At 41.7% G+C, this 13676-nt stretch overlaps 1 protein-coding gene across 2 annotated transcripts; it reads left to right on the forward strand.

The window, feature by feature from the left end:
• Positions 1-2696: 2696 nt before the first annotated feature.
• Positions 2697-13273, forward strand: LOC104534699 (chromosome unknown open reading frame, human C9orf89). 2 transcript variants are annotated; one of them, XM_010180249.1, is made up of 5 exons: positions 2697-2837; positions 4741-4894; positions 9432-9491; positions 11353-11424; positions 12932-13273. In XM_010180249.1, the coding sequence occupies exons 1-5, from the start codon at positions 2727-2729 to the stop codon at positions 13042-13044; spliced, it is 510 nt and encodes a 169-aa protein (XP_010178551.1). In that variant the 5' UTR covers positions 2697-2726; the 3' UTR covers positions 13045-13273. The 2 variants fall into 2 exon arrangements, with proteins under 2 accessions (XP_010178551.1, XP_010178559.1); XM_010180257.1 differs by lacking the exon at positions 9432-9491 and having other exon boundaries at positions 12932-13169.
• Positions 13274-13676: the final 403 nt, after the last annotated feature.

The raw sequence follows: 13676 nt of genomic DNA on the forward strand, positions 1-13676 counted from the left end.
TTGGAAGAGAGATGAAATACTGGAAGTTACTTCTGCTCTGCTTTTATTGAGCTGGTGTTGACCTTGAGAACGACTCTTCAGGAAATTTTAAACCTTGCGCCCCATCCTAAATACTGAACTGAAGTAATTTGGTGGGAATGGGGAGGAAGCAGACTGCTTCAAGGGTGTCTCTTGAAAATGGTGCATCCCATAGGATGGGAGGAGCATCTTGCAGATTCCTGAGCCAGGCGTAAAGCCTGTCCCTGGCAGGCACAGTTCAGCAGTAGCCAGAGAGGCCAAAAGGTTCATCTCGTTCTCTTCTCCTGTCTTTTGGCTTAGGTGGAAAGAAAACGTAGCCACCCCTGAAATCTCAGAGAGGCTTTTGACCTGTAATATAATCTACAGTGCACCAGCACGCACGTTTCAGATGGCAGCAAAAGGCCCTTGGTAAGACTGGTGATGGTTTAATGTGTGTGTGTAAATGAAAAGTGCCACAAGGACACAGAGAGCTCCTGACTGCTCAGAAAATGATCTTGACTTAAATGCGATATCCAGTTGGTCCCAGTTAACATCACTGGTGTCATTGCTGCTAATGCACTTCTGCGTGCTGCCTGTGCGGCGGCAACAAGAGCAAGAAACGGGGAAGGAGATGACACTTTGAGCCTGCTTTTATTTTAGTTTCTATACTCATTGTGCCGGGTCCTTGTCATGCTTTTAGCACTTACTGTGGTTCTTGTTTGAATGTCACTGTGCTGTTTGAAGTTTAATTGCTCTGCTAGCTGTAAGACCCTGGTTTAATGCGTGTTTTTTGTAGGTTTGCAGAAGGTACAGAGTTGTTGGTGACACTGAGAGGCACTGCAAATCATGTAGCAGAGGGAAGAAGGAGGAGGAAGCTGCGTTGTGGCACTTCATTCCCCAAAAAGTATTTGCATTAACAACTTCACAGCTTCCTGGTCCATTCCTCAGCCTTTTGTGCATGCCAATGAGTTGATTTGAAGAGGAGAAGTTTGATCTCAGCCATGAATCAGATAACAGGGAACTTCATGCAACAAAAAGGAATTGCACAGCAAGCGTGTCAGGGCAGCGTGTTTCTGACAGCACACTGAAAAGCTGCTTTGAGAGCGAGCCGTGGAAAAGCAAGGCATTAGAAACACGTGGAAATAACATGGTGTTTATATAAAAAGTAAGAATATGACTGAAATCCTGTTGTGCCTGTAGAATTACACGATCTATGCAGTATCAACAGCTGTGTGTTCTTGTTTGGATAGGAGTGACACTGGCACTGGAGAAGTTACTGGTGTGTGATGGTCACACTGGGAGGATTTCCTGAACCCTTTCCTGTAGGTGCTGTTAGTGCTACACGGACACAGAAAAAGGGCATGGTATAAAAAGGGCAAGGGTTATGCGTAGATGTAGTGCCAACATTTTCTGTCTCACTTTCTTTTGTTTATCTTCTCTAAATTGCAAGGCGTAAAAGGCTGATGGTTATGTATTTTCTGGTAGCCAAAATACCATAAGACCTATGCATTGGTTTTAAGTGAGGAACGTGCTGGGGGTGTGCGCATGGTTTTGTTTTTGTTTCTTGTGCTGCTAGGTTATAAAGTACTGTAGTGACATTTTAATAGTTATTTCAGACAGTCATAGATATTCTCTTTCTGAATCTGATAAGGGCACAGTAACCCATGAAGCCAGTCTGCCTGTATCTTAATCTAGGGACTATAGGCAAGCAGCTGTAGGGGAAGCTCTGCTCCTGCAAAATCCATCACTGTCAAGTTGGAAATGGTGCCTAAACCAACAGCAGGACTAGATTTGTGTATTTGCAGATGTTTGGGCTAATAGAAAAAGATGTGTTTTATTTGTATGGATATTGGAGTGTACTTCCATGGTAAAAATCTACTGCTCTGTGAATGCCCTTTCTCCCCACTTGTGCACGAAGTGAAGGTAGAAGTCATTCCCTAAAAACTTCATGGCTTCATGGCTCTTTGGCAGTGATGCTGTTCCTCATGTTTCAGTTCTGTTCCAGTCTGGGCAGTTGCCACTGAGCGAGTTGCTGAAGTTTCCTGTTACACAAAAAGCAGCAATGAACTCTTGGAGGGTTGGGGTTGCAGCCAAATCACTCCAGCTCGGTCAGCCCCAGCTTTGGCTGTGTGAGCTCTGCTTCCCATCCCACCCCACGCTGTGCTGCAGTCCTCACGTGCTAAGCAGCAGGCAAAGGCCAGCCCTGTGCTGTATGCCTGTAATGATGTAATTTGAAGCCAAATTTATGTCCTTTTACTGTTCTACAACAGAGAGAACCTCTGTCTATGAAATACGTATTTACATTAAAAAAATCTATAAAACACATTAGTTTTAAACTCCATAAACTGACTTCATAAATGATAGAAAATTTATCCTCGGTGATTTAACAACTTTAGGACTGTATTTGATTAAATGTCCGTCATTGCTTGACGTCTAAATAATTTAGAACCTTCTGCCTTTGGAAAGAGAGAGGCAGCATGAGTGACCAGCCAGGAGCCCATTTTAAGCAGTTGGATCTTTGAAAGCACGTGGCTGTGTTGTGTTTCTCTAATAAATAGTTCAGCTTTCTAAATTACATGATGGTGGTAATTTTATTTTAGCTGTTTAATCATTGTGAGGAAAACGAAATTACAGAATTTAAAGATGGCTTGCTAATTAACTGCTGTGGCTTGTTCTTTGTCTTAACTTTCTCTCTAGATCAGTCATATTGTCATCGGCTGCAACACGACATGTATTTTCTTACGAGCAATAGCCGACTGAATGAGCAAGTGGTTGATAAAATCATTCTTCAGCTTAACAGAGTCTACCCCCAAATTCTTACCAATGCAGAAGCAGAAAAGGTAAGCTGATGAATTTTACTGTATCTCTGAATGTTGCATTGTTTTTGCAGGTCAGTAGCGCAGCTCCCCTCTTCCTGGCTTGACTTTTGGTGCCACATGCAGCCAGTCTTCCTCACCTCTTCCTTGCTGACCTGTTGTAGCTGGGATTTCATATCAGAGAAGTCACAGGGCTGACACGTTCCCCATGCCAAACACTCTCTTCAGCAGCAGCTTAATGCCACGGGCCCTGCCATGACGTCTGATGCCGTGTGTGCACAAGCACGCTATTTTATAATCGCTCTGTGGGCAGGATTGCACCCATCGTGTGACCAAATGCCCTGCATGCCTGCCTCCTCACATGAGTTGGTGTGGAGTGTCATGTCAGATGATCTCTGCTGCATCCAGCTGTGTCCACAAAATCATCTATATTGGTTTAACCAGTTTTAGTTGCTGATTAATGTGATTAATAACTCTGATTATTGGTAGAGAAGGGTGGCATTAGTCCCACCTAGAAGTGTGGGAGCTGTGGAAGGAGTTAGTAGCATCTTCCCATGGTGCTGCTGTGTATGGAGGAAGGCTGTCCTTCCTGGCATGAAGCTTTCAAAAATGGGTAGCTGTTTTTAGGGAGAAAGTTCACTTAAACTTGTTTGGAGTGAAACTTAAACTCAGTTAAAAGCTTCCCAGATCCTACTTTGACAGTTTGTCCTTGCCCTCTGATGACTTCATTGTCTGCACAAGGCTCGGGGATTTGGCGTATCAGTATTTTAACATTAGGAAATATAGGTCTAATTCTGTCATAATTGAACTCCTTGGGGACAAGTTGTGTTTTGGTGGTGTAGAGCAGTGCTAGATCATCAGCTGAGCCAGCCTAGCCACTCATTTGTGATAAACAGCGTGACATGCACTATTAAAAGATCATAGAATCATAAGATCATCTTATTCCCTCAAGAGCTTCAAAGTAAATGCATTAAGAGTCTGTGAAATGTAATTTGTGACTTCTGCACTTAGCAGACAGAAATGAACTGCTCTCTTATAGGTACAGGCAAGTTTCTGTCAACTTGGTTGAGTGTTTAGGCAGCTTACAGTCTCAGCTCTACCCTGTAGACCTTGTGGGATTTTTGTCAGAATAAGGAGTGCTGTATAAAGTGTGTTGCATTCCTGTACCCTCAGAGCAGGAATTGATCCTAACTAAGCGTGCTACAAATGTTATCTGCTGTACTGGCCTGAAACATAATGCTCTGCTGAGAATGGCTTTGGATGCTTTCCAAATAAGCTGAAATTGGTGTGTAAGGCTGGGTGTGTGTTCTCATTCTCTTTGTAAGGTCTCCTAATATTCATCACATTTTGGACTGCAGAAAAAAAAAGCACTTTCTTTGGCAACTGCTTGCCATGTTGCCTGCATCCTGAGAATTTGTACATGTTGCACTGGGTACGCAGCAGTTAATTGTGCTGGAAACAACGAAACATGTAATCTTGGGATGATGAACACTCCAGTATTGGGTGATCATTACTAGGCAACTAAGGGAAAACCTGAAAACATAAAACTTAATTTTAAGATTTGTTAATATTTTCTATCAAGAGCTGTCAGAATGAAATTGTGGAATAGCAAGTACTGTGTCTGTCTGAATGCAGAGAAAACATCAAACGCAGAGGAGCTGTCATTTATCAGAACAGAAAAGATAATGAGGGAAGGCAAAGGCACTGCGCTCTCTCCATCAAGCAGTGCTGACCAGATAGAGCTCAGTGTCTTGAAGACTGCTGTGCAATGCCTGACGTTTTTAGGTTCCCCTCAATTTTTTGGGCCTTCCTTGTAGCAAATATAAAACAAACTCCTTGTTTTCACTCCCTGCAATACTGTAAAGTGATGTCACATGGATCTCCAGCTGTTGTAATCTCTCTTCTGATGAATGCTTTTCTCTTACAGTTCAGGAATCCAAAGGCATCGCTCCATACCAGACTTTCAGATCTGATAAAGCACCTTCAAAAGAAAGGAGAACGGCACTGTCAAGAGTTTTACAGGGCTCTGCAGATCAATGCTGAACAGCTGTATAATGACCTGCCAAGCAGGAAAATCTTGAGTAAGTTGATTTGTGAGTTTATTGAGTTGTGGATTTCCTCGTCAATGAATTGCTGAACCTCGTTCAGATGAGGTTTAGGTTATTTAAGTAATTTTTGGGGTATACATTAGTTCCTTCTGACTGGAATTTTCCAAAAGCTGAAGGGGAATTTGACTGCATAGTTCTTATTTATTGACTAGTGTAGGCAGGCTAAAACTCTTTGATTTTTTTGAAATATGAAATAAGTCTTTAAAACAGTTTAAGTGCAACAAAGCAGCAGTATGACTTGTATGAAGCAGTTTCTCTTTTCATAATCATTGCTTCTTAGTGGCTTGTTTATTTCATCTGTGTATGTTCTGACTTGTGGCATGTAAGAATATTACAGAACTCAAATTTGTTAAGCTCAAAACTGGTGGCCTAGAAGCTTGACTTTTCCTCAATCCCTAAATCTCCTAGGTATGTCTAGTTTAGTGGGAAGCAAACATTCATAGGCCCTTGCAATGGTGAACTGTGATATTCATCACTAGGGACTTGTTCTGTGCAGCTGGCAGGCCTGACTGACGTCCGTAAAGCTGCCCCCCAGATATACACGTGTGTACTTCAGAAGGACTGAGGCTCAAACAGGTTTGATTCGGTACTACAAAGGAGCTCATTTCTTTAAGGAGAAGTACCAAGCCTGACTTGCCAACCTGGGATCATGCTTGCTATGTGTTCGTGTTCCTTTTATAATTTTTTTTCCTACCTAACAAATTGGAGAAAAGATCAGTGTTCCGAGTGTATGGGAAATACATTCAGGCATCCTGCATACTGAAGCGACTTGAGGAGCTTGAGAGAAAACTCTCACATTGAAGTTAATGAAGCTGCAAAGTTATTTCAGTTTAAGAAGTCCTTATAAAGTATCTAACAGCACTAATGCTTCACTGGTCAATTGATTTCTAATTTTAAGAAACTCCACAGTTAGGTGCCAGGGGAAATTTTAAACATGTGGGTCACACTCCAGTGAGATTCAAACTGTTACACCAAAAGTCATAGGTTAAAAAAACCCAACAGTTAGACCTCTTTTATTTCTGGAGTGAAAATAGCATGTAAAATTGTAATTACCTTTGAAGATACTGCATTGTCCAGCTTTGGTTTCCCTTTCATTTTGAAGGGAAAGCTTTGTATCTTCCCAGCACAAATATGTGGCAGTGGAAGACTGCACCGTTTTCCTGCCTGTGCAGGGAGGCCGCAAAGTTACTCCAGGGCTCCTTGTCCCATACCTGAACCGTCTTGAACTGGGAAAGTCTGGGCACATTTTGGCCTCAGAATCTCAGATGAGCCTTGAATCCCTATCAATTCAGCCTCACAGCAGCTTTAAGGCACTGCTTTCTATCTGGTATTCACCCTGCAGAAGGGAACAGGCTTTTAAATCAAGTAGTCTTGGATCAATTGTTTTTACTTGGGTAGAGCTCAAGAGCAACAGGTTTTTCTGCTGGGCTGACTAGAAGGCAGCAGGCAGCCTTTATTAGTTAAGAGCAACCTAAGAAGTCTTAATGTGGTCACTAAGAAAGAAATTTCAGAGTTTATTGATAGTTTAAGCTCTGTTAATGTTCAATAACGCTTACCTTCTACGAGCTGTCCTGAAAATGCGTCTTAAGGTGTGTCCTAAGGTGTGTCCACAGTAGCCGAGGCCTGACTGCATCCCAGTGAGACAATCTGAGTGCAGCTGGGTGCTAGAGGTAGCGTAGCTGTGACCATGTTGCGATCTGGGCAAACCAGCTGAAAGGAAACTTGCACTGGGCATAAACGTGCTCTTCCTTCATCTGATTTTGTCATTACTTCTGAGAGCTTTTCCTTGGTAGCAGCGTGAGTAGGTAGGGTTAGGGCTTCTCATGCACAGGCTGAACAGATCAAATACCTGTGCTAGAATCACAGAATCATTTGGTTGGAAAAGACTTTTCAGATCATTGAGTCCAAGAACTGCTTCACAGAAACAACAGAGCTGTTTGTGGTGCCCCAAAACTGTTCTGCTGCTGTTGCATTATGCAAAGGGTGACCGGTAACCATTGTAAGTCATTAAATTCTCTGTATCTTGGTATGCTCTCTTATGTTACCATCCTCAGAACAATGAGAATAATTTAAATAACCGAGCTAAAATACTACTACATGGTGAGATTCATCAGTTTCCTTATATTGACCTGAGAAGGAAATAATGAGATAATTATGTTAATACGTCTGTTTTAGTTCTGTAACTAAAACAGATGTCTGCGTTCTGGATTGAATTGTCGATAAACATCTGTGCAGCACTTTAAGCTAAAACAGCAAACAATTTTATTCTTCAGGAAAAGCTGCCTTTTCAATATGAGGTGTTATTTCTCATTTGAGTGGATTTGAACGTTTTTAATATTAAAGGCTTATATCCTTTCAACCTCTAACATAGACATTTTTTATGTTACTCAAATGCTACTCACAGCAGTAGTTGTTATGTTTGTCACATTTAGCACAGAGCATTTATTGAATTGGCACTAGAATTTGTAAATGTGAGGAGAAAAGGAAATCCCTAACATGGGGACTTTGTTCTAAATGCAGATTGAACTGAAAGCAGCAGCATTGGAGAAATTATTGGTGAGGACACTGATGACCAGGATGGAGTTCTGTAATAGATCACATGCAGCTGCCCATCTGAAGAATGTTTTCTACAGAGGGAATCCTTTCAAAGATTTATTTTTCATTTTTAAAACCACTTTAAAATTTTTGCTAGAACCAAATTTCCTTGCCCTAAGTATAATATTGCAAGCGAAATGTTTGGTAATGCCGGAGGATTCCCACTAGAGGGGGGTGAGGCCCATGGCTTGGGCAGCTTCAGAGCAGTTGAAGCCAACCAGGATCTTCTGAGGAACTCGGAAAACGTTTTTATTTCTCTCAGCGCTGCCATAGACTAGAAATAGAAAGGATCAGACCACCACACACAGCGATAGCCTGGCAAAAGTGCAGAGATTTGACTGTGCTCACCTGTGAAGTGTGAGGATGTCTTAGCTGGAGTAGGTAGGGAGGACATCCCTCAAAAAGGCCAGACTGTGTCAGATTGCAGCAATCCTTTCTGCATCAGTGACTCTCCAGCTTTGCAGCAAAATGCTTCAGATGTTTCTGTTCTGCTTGAATGCCATGGCCTGTCCCCCACCGAGGGGTGGTTTTAGCATGAGAGACTGATGCTCATCCTCCCATGTTGGCTGAGGGCAGGTCCCCTTTGCTGACTTGGTGTACAGGGTGGTTTTCCAGGACACCTCACGTAGCTCTGGATTGTCAGGGAGAATAAGGAAATCAGTTGAAACCAAACAGTATCACATTCTTCCCTGCTGACAGCCAATTTTGGAACTCTCACTTTTTTTTTTTCTTTTTACTTTTTTTAACCCTGTTGTCTACAAAGAGGTTTGGCTTAAAAAGTTGTTCTGCAGATTCGTGATGCATTAAAAGAAAGTAATTCCTCTGCCATTTATGGTGTCAGCAGTGGTCTTCGGTGTTGCCCGCATGTTCTGCAGACAGTGTTATCTCCACATCTATATGGCAACAGCACCTCTGAAGGAGCTGGTGGTCTTTCTGCCCAAAGCAGAAACTGCTTTATTGCTGCTAACTTCTGAACACTGTGTCTTAAAGTCAACCTCCTTTTCAACTTGAACTGGCAGAAAAATAGAGGCAAAAATTATTTGTACCACACGTTAGCACATAGGACCTACAGACTTTAGAAGAAGCCGTACCTGTCTTTAGCTGAGGCTAGAATTCGGATAAATAATCTGTACCAAGTGGTTTGTTCCAAGTGCTTCATCTGCCAGATCCATTAGTGCCCAGAGATTTGCTCCAGAACAGCAGTGCATTGAATTAGAGTGTGTTCAGATTAGCACAGATCCTCAAAAATAGTTTGTATTTATTACGATGAGAATTTCTGGGGCTATAGGAGGATTAGCTCCTGCTTTCCTCCCTTGGGAAACAAGTGTGATGTTTCTTACATGGTTAGTGCTTGACCAGGTCAGAGGTGTTGCTGCAGCTGTTTATAGTTGCATTCAAATGACATGTGCTAGAATTCAGATAAATAATCTGCACCAAGTGGTTTGTTCCAAGTACTTCATCTGCCAGATACATTAGTGCCCAGAGATCTGCTCAAGAATGGAAAGAATGGCAGTGCCATCGAATTAGAGGAGTGTGTTCAGATTAGCACAGATCCTCAGAAATAGTTTGTATTTATTACAATGATAATTTCTGGCGTTATGGGAGGATTAGCTCCTGCTTTCCTCCCTTGGGAAACAAGTGTGTTGTTTCTTACATGGTTAGTGCTTGACCAGGTCAGAGGTGTTGCTGCAGCTGTTTATAGTTGCATTCAAATGACATGTGCCTGTGTCTTTTGGTCAGTGTATATCCAGATTTAAGTACAGCAATGATTTACCTTTGGAGGGGTTAATATTTTATGTCAAAATTGGGTCTCTTTCTGAAATGTGTCGTTTTACAGAATTTTGCATGTGCTGATTATGCTCGTTTGTTTGCTTAAGCTGCGTACTAACTTTTCATGTGTTGCTTTTGTTTCTAGAAACCACAGATTCCACAGAGATAGACACTGACAAGGAGAAATATATGCTAAATGACAGGGGTAAATAAATGCATACAGTGTCACCGGATGGATTGGCTTTTCAGATTATGATACAATTTATTGTAATATGTAATTTGCATTTCATGTAACAAATGGTTTGTTTTATGATGTCTTTACTGTCACAAGTTAAGTGGAATTAATGGAGGAAAATGTACTGAGCTGCTGTTGAGGAAACCAGTGCCAGGAAATTCAAGAGCCTGTAGAGTTTAATCAATATTTACAGTGGTATTTTTACTTACACTGTTATAGCTAAACTCTTCATTTCCTATGATTTCTTCAGTGCTTGAATAGTAAGGTCTGTTCAGCTGCTGCTGCTGTCATTTTGCATAAGACCATCAATAATTTCTTGTATAACTTTCAACATTTTAATTTTTTTCTAAGCTTCCACTTTAAGTACAAATAAATTGAAAAGAAAGACAGGAAGGAAAATGAGCGAGGATGAACTTAAATATATTTTCCTTAGCAAAACATGTTAATTTTTTCCTCTTCTGCTGTTCAGTGCTCAGATTACAGAGGCAAATATTTTATTCACTGAAAGATATTTTGAAAAGAAATTGAAGATCTGAAAGAAAGGTGAAGCAATTTTCTAAATTTACAATGAACTCTCTTATGATTTTTGTTCAGTTGATATTGCATTTAGAAATTTGGATACAATTATGAGAGAATAAAAGCACCTTCTATGAACTGTGCCCCTGAGAAAACTGAAAAAAAGGGGCAGAAACCGAATTTAGGTCCGTGTGTATTTTTGCCTGTGTTGTTGTTAATTCAAATATTGAACCAAATTGCTATTCCATTTTTCACATCACTGCTGCTGACTGCAGCTAACAGTATAGGACAAACAGAGAAAGTGCTTGGAAATAAGAAAATTAAATCATTGCTGTTCATTCTTGTGCTGATGAAAGAACTGGCCTCAGGCTGGAGATCGTCCGGCTGCTCGCCACCCTGGTCAGGAGGTGGTGGCTGAAGGAGCAGCCAAGTCCTTGCTCCATCGCAGTTTCCCCAGTGTCCACGTGGTCGGTTCCACCGATCTGTTACTCTGCAGTACATCTGTCCTTAAATTGACAGGTGCAGTTTAATTGGAGCTGTATTCATAGTGAAGTAGTAAATACAAATAGAATATTGGATAATAAAAAAGCAGATATAAATCTGTATGAGGTTTTGTCTGTGGATAAGTATCAATTAGAAAGGTTTTATTGAACTTCAATTACTGAACATCAGAGATAAGTGCAGGTAATTCCAGGCAAGCACGTGAAGGAAACATTTCCAGTGGGAGATTTGGTTTAGGGGTGTGTGTGGCTCTGCTTTTCAGCTGCCAGCAGAATTGTAAGCAGGAACAAGAATATTTGCTTTTGTCATGAAAGCAGAATTTGTGGCACATCTGCGGGGGAAAAAACAAACCCCTAAAAATCTGCTTGTAAGGGACTGCAGTCTCATATGATGTGCTCTTACCCGCAGGCAGTGCATTGGCCATGTAGGGACTATTTGTGGAGTAAAATACTACGCTGTGTGGTGAGGTCCCAGTAGTTTGGTTAGTATTTTGCTGTAGTGTTTAAAGGGTTTTTTGCAGAACGTTGTAGAGTAAGAAAACATCTAAGGAATCTTTCACTTAAATTTAATAGGCTGTCGCTAGATGAACAGAGGTGAACAGTGAGTGGTGTCAACTGTAGTAAAATTTAATTATGGTATAGTAACTGTTCTTTTTCGTAGCTGCATTAGCTACAGAACATACATAATTGTGACTGTTAGCTTCATTTTAATACACTTAATTATGTACATTAATAGCAATTGACGATTTATGAACTGTGTTACACTTCCACTGCTCTGTTCTGTCTTCATGTGTTTCCTTTTTCCTTTTCTTTAGGTCCAGTGTTTTTCCTTGCTTGTTTTAGCGTTGCTGCAGGATTCGCATTATTTTGGTATTGCTGTAACTCAGGTAATCCACCCTGGTGGTTTTTCTCTTGGTTGCCTTACTTTAGCACGTGATGGTAGAGCAGCGCACCTCTTGATCTAACGTGGCTTACTTAACAGAGCGGGTCAAGGTGTCATCATTCATTAATGAGGTTAGGATACAAGTTGCACTTCAGACATGCTGAGATATAAATAATGGATAGTTTGCCTACTGAAGATGCCACAAATAGGGGTTCTTTTTAAAGGCAGTAGCAATGTGAGCTCCTGTTGCTATAGCAATGGGTCACAATTCCCAGCAGTCACAGGGCAGGAATACAGACCCAGACCTTCTGGCTTCCACATCCCTTGGTTGAAGCATGACCAGTGCCAGGGCCAGAGGACGCTGGCTCAATTTGGTGAGCCCAAGCAGCTACAGCCGTTGCCCCTGCTCTTATGAGGAGCAGAGCTCCCGTTCCTCCTGACAGCCCTACCTTCCACTCGCCTAACGTTGCCATGAGAGCAGCAGCTCTCAGCAGAAAGTGCGTTCATGCGTCCACGTGGATCAACCTCAGCAAAGCAGCGAGTCAGTGCTAGTCCAGGGGAAGAGAGCAGCTGATTCAGAGCTGATTCCCTTGCTCTCGATGCTCCACACAGTGCTGTGGGAAGTGCCGGTCTTCACACAGTAGATAGGGAGCAGAATCCAAACTCCATTTTGGTTTAGTGGCTTCTGCTCCTCATACCCTGGTCACAGCAGTTGGACATTGTTCTTGACTATTTTTCTCCCAGAGCTGTAGGCTACAGACCAGTTTGTGGACATTTCAGGTGACATGGAAGTCTTGGCAGCATTACCCTTCATTCCCAGATCAGAGTCCCTCAGCTGAACTGTCCATGGAGTCAGGATTTAAGGCTAAAAGGGAACCATTAGACCACTGAGGCTAACCCGTGTGTTTCCTTAGCTGCCGTGACTTTCCTTCATTGGGTTCACCAGCATTTAACAGAAGCATTTTCAGAAAAGCATTGAGGGACCGATACCAAAAAACCCAGAGAATCCATCACTTCGCAGGATCCCAGTCAATTCTCCATAGCATTAGAAGTGTGTGTCTCATTCTCAATGTGAACTGGTGTCAGCTCCAGCCTGTCATTTTTGTTAAGCCTTTACTGGATTGCAGAGCCCCTCCGCCCCATGTTTCTGTGCCAGCTGACATTTCATATTTTCTCCCTGTGGAGGTCCTTGGACCTCAAGTGGTCTGTCTTTATTTTTGCTGAAATTACCAACTAAAGCTCTCCAAGGCTCTTTTTAATCCAGTTTTTGATGCTCTTTTCCATACTGATGCAGTGTCTCAATGCCCCATGTATAACAGGGCCACCAGACCTGGATGTGATGTACCATCGTATCTTGGAAGTTTATGTATACACTATTGAAAGAAACGGGCTTTCCTCTGGAGTAATTTTTTTAATTTATTTTTCTGTTTTGTAGATGCTGCTTACTAGCTAGAATGAAACTTAACTGTGTTCACTTTCTCTTTTTCCTCCCATCTTCATTTCTGTTTTAGATACGAAAGTCATAGGAAAAGCCAGGAGAATCTTGGGTTTTTCTCCTATTATCATACGAAGACACGTTAGAAATATTTGTATGTTGTATTTGGAAGACATGTCAAGAAATTAAGGAAAAGCTGCCTCTTCGCTTGTCTGTATAGTGTACCTGCCAAAGGAAGATAACGGTGCATGAATATTAATATACTATACCCTCATACCAAAGATTTTATTAACGAGCTTCATCAATAATTGTGTTGCCTCAAGGTGTGTTCAGAATTTCAGTTATATATGTCCTTCCTTACGGGAATGGACCATTTATTTTTGTAAATGCTTATTTTAAAGTATTTATCATTTGGATAAAAATATTTTTAATACAGACTTTAAAATGATATCCTAAGCGATCATGGGACTTAAGCCATGTTTGCGTACGTGTTTTATACTGGAATGAAGGATCACAACTGTTTAAAGAATGCTAGACTGTCTTTTTTGATAAATTAAGAAAAGCACTTAAAAAATACATGCACTCAAAGCCTTACTAAGAAGTGGATCTCCATCTCAGGACTGTCTGTTTTGTCCAAATCCTTTATCCGTGCTGCCTGAGCTCCAGTGGGCGCTGGCCCCTATGAAGTTTGCCAGTTCCCTTTGCGTGTGCCTCGCACTTGCTGTGTTTTCTAATTCTCCTGCTGGTGCCTTATCCCCGCCTGCCTTGTTCATGTTCGTGCGCAGCTGCTCGCCATGGTTTGAATGTGCTGGAGCTGGTGC

The sequence above is a fragment of the Mesitornis unicolor genome, unplaced genomic scaffold (assembly GCF_000695765.1).
Source record: "Mesitornis unicolor isolate BGI_N332 unplaced genomic scaffold, ASM69576v1 scaffold7600, whole genome shotgun sequence".
Taxonomy (NCBI): Eukaryota; Metazoa; Chordata; class Aves; order Mesitornithiformes; family Mesitornithidae; genus Mesitornis; species Mesitornis unicolor.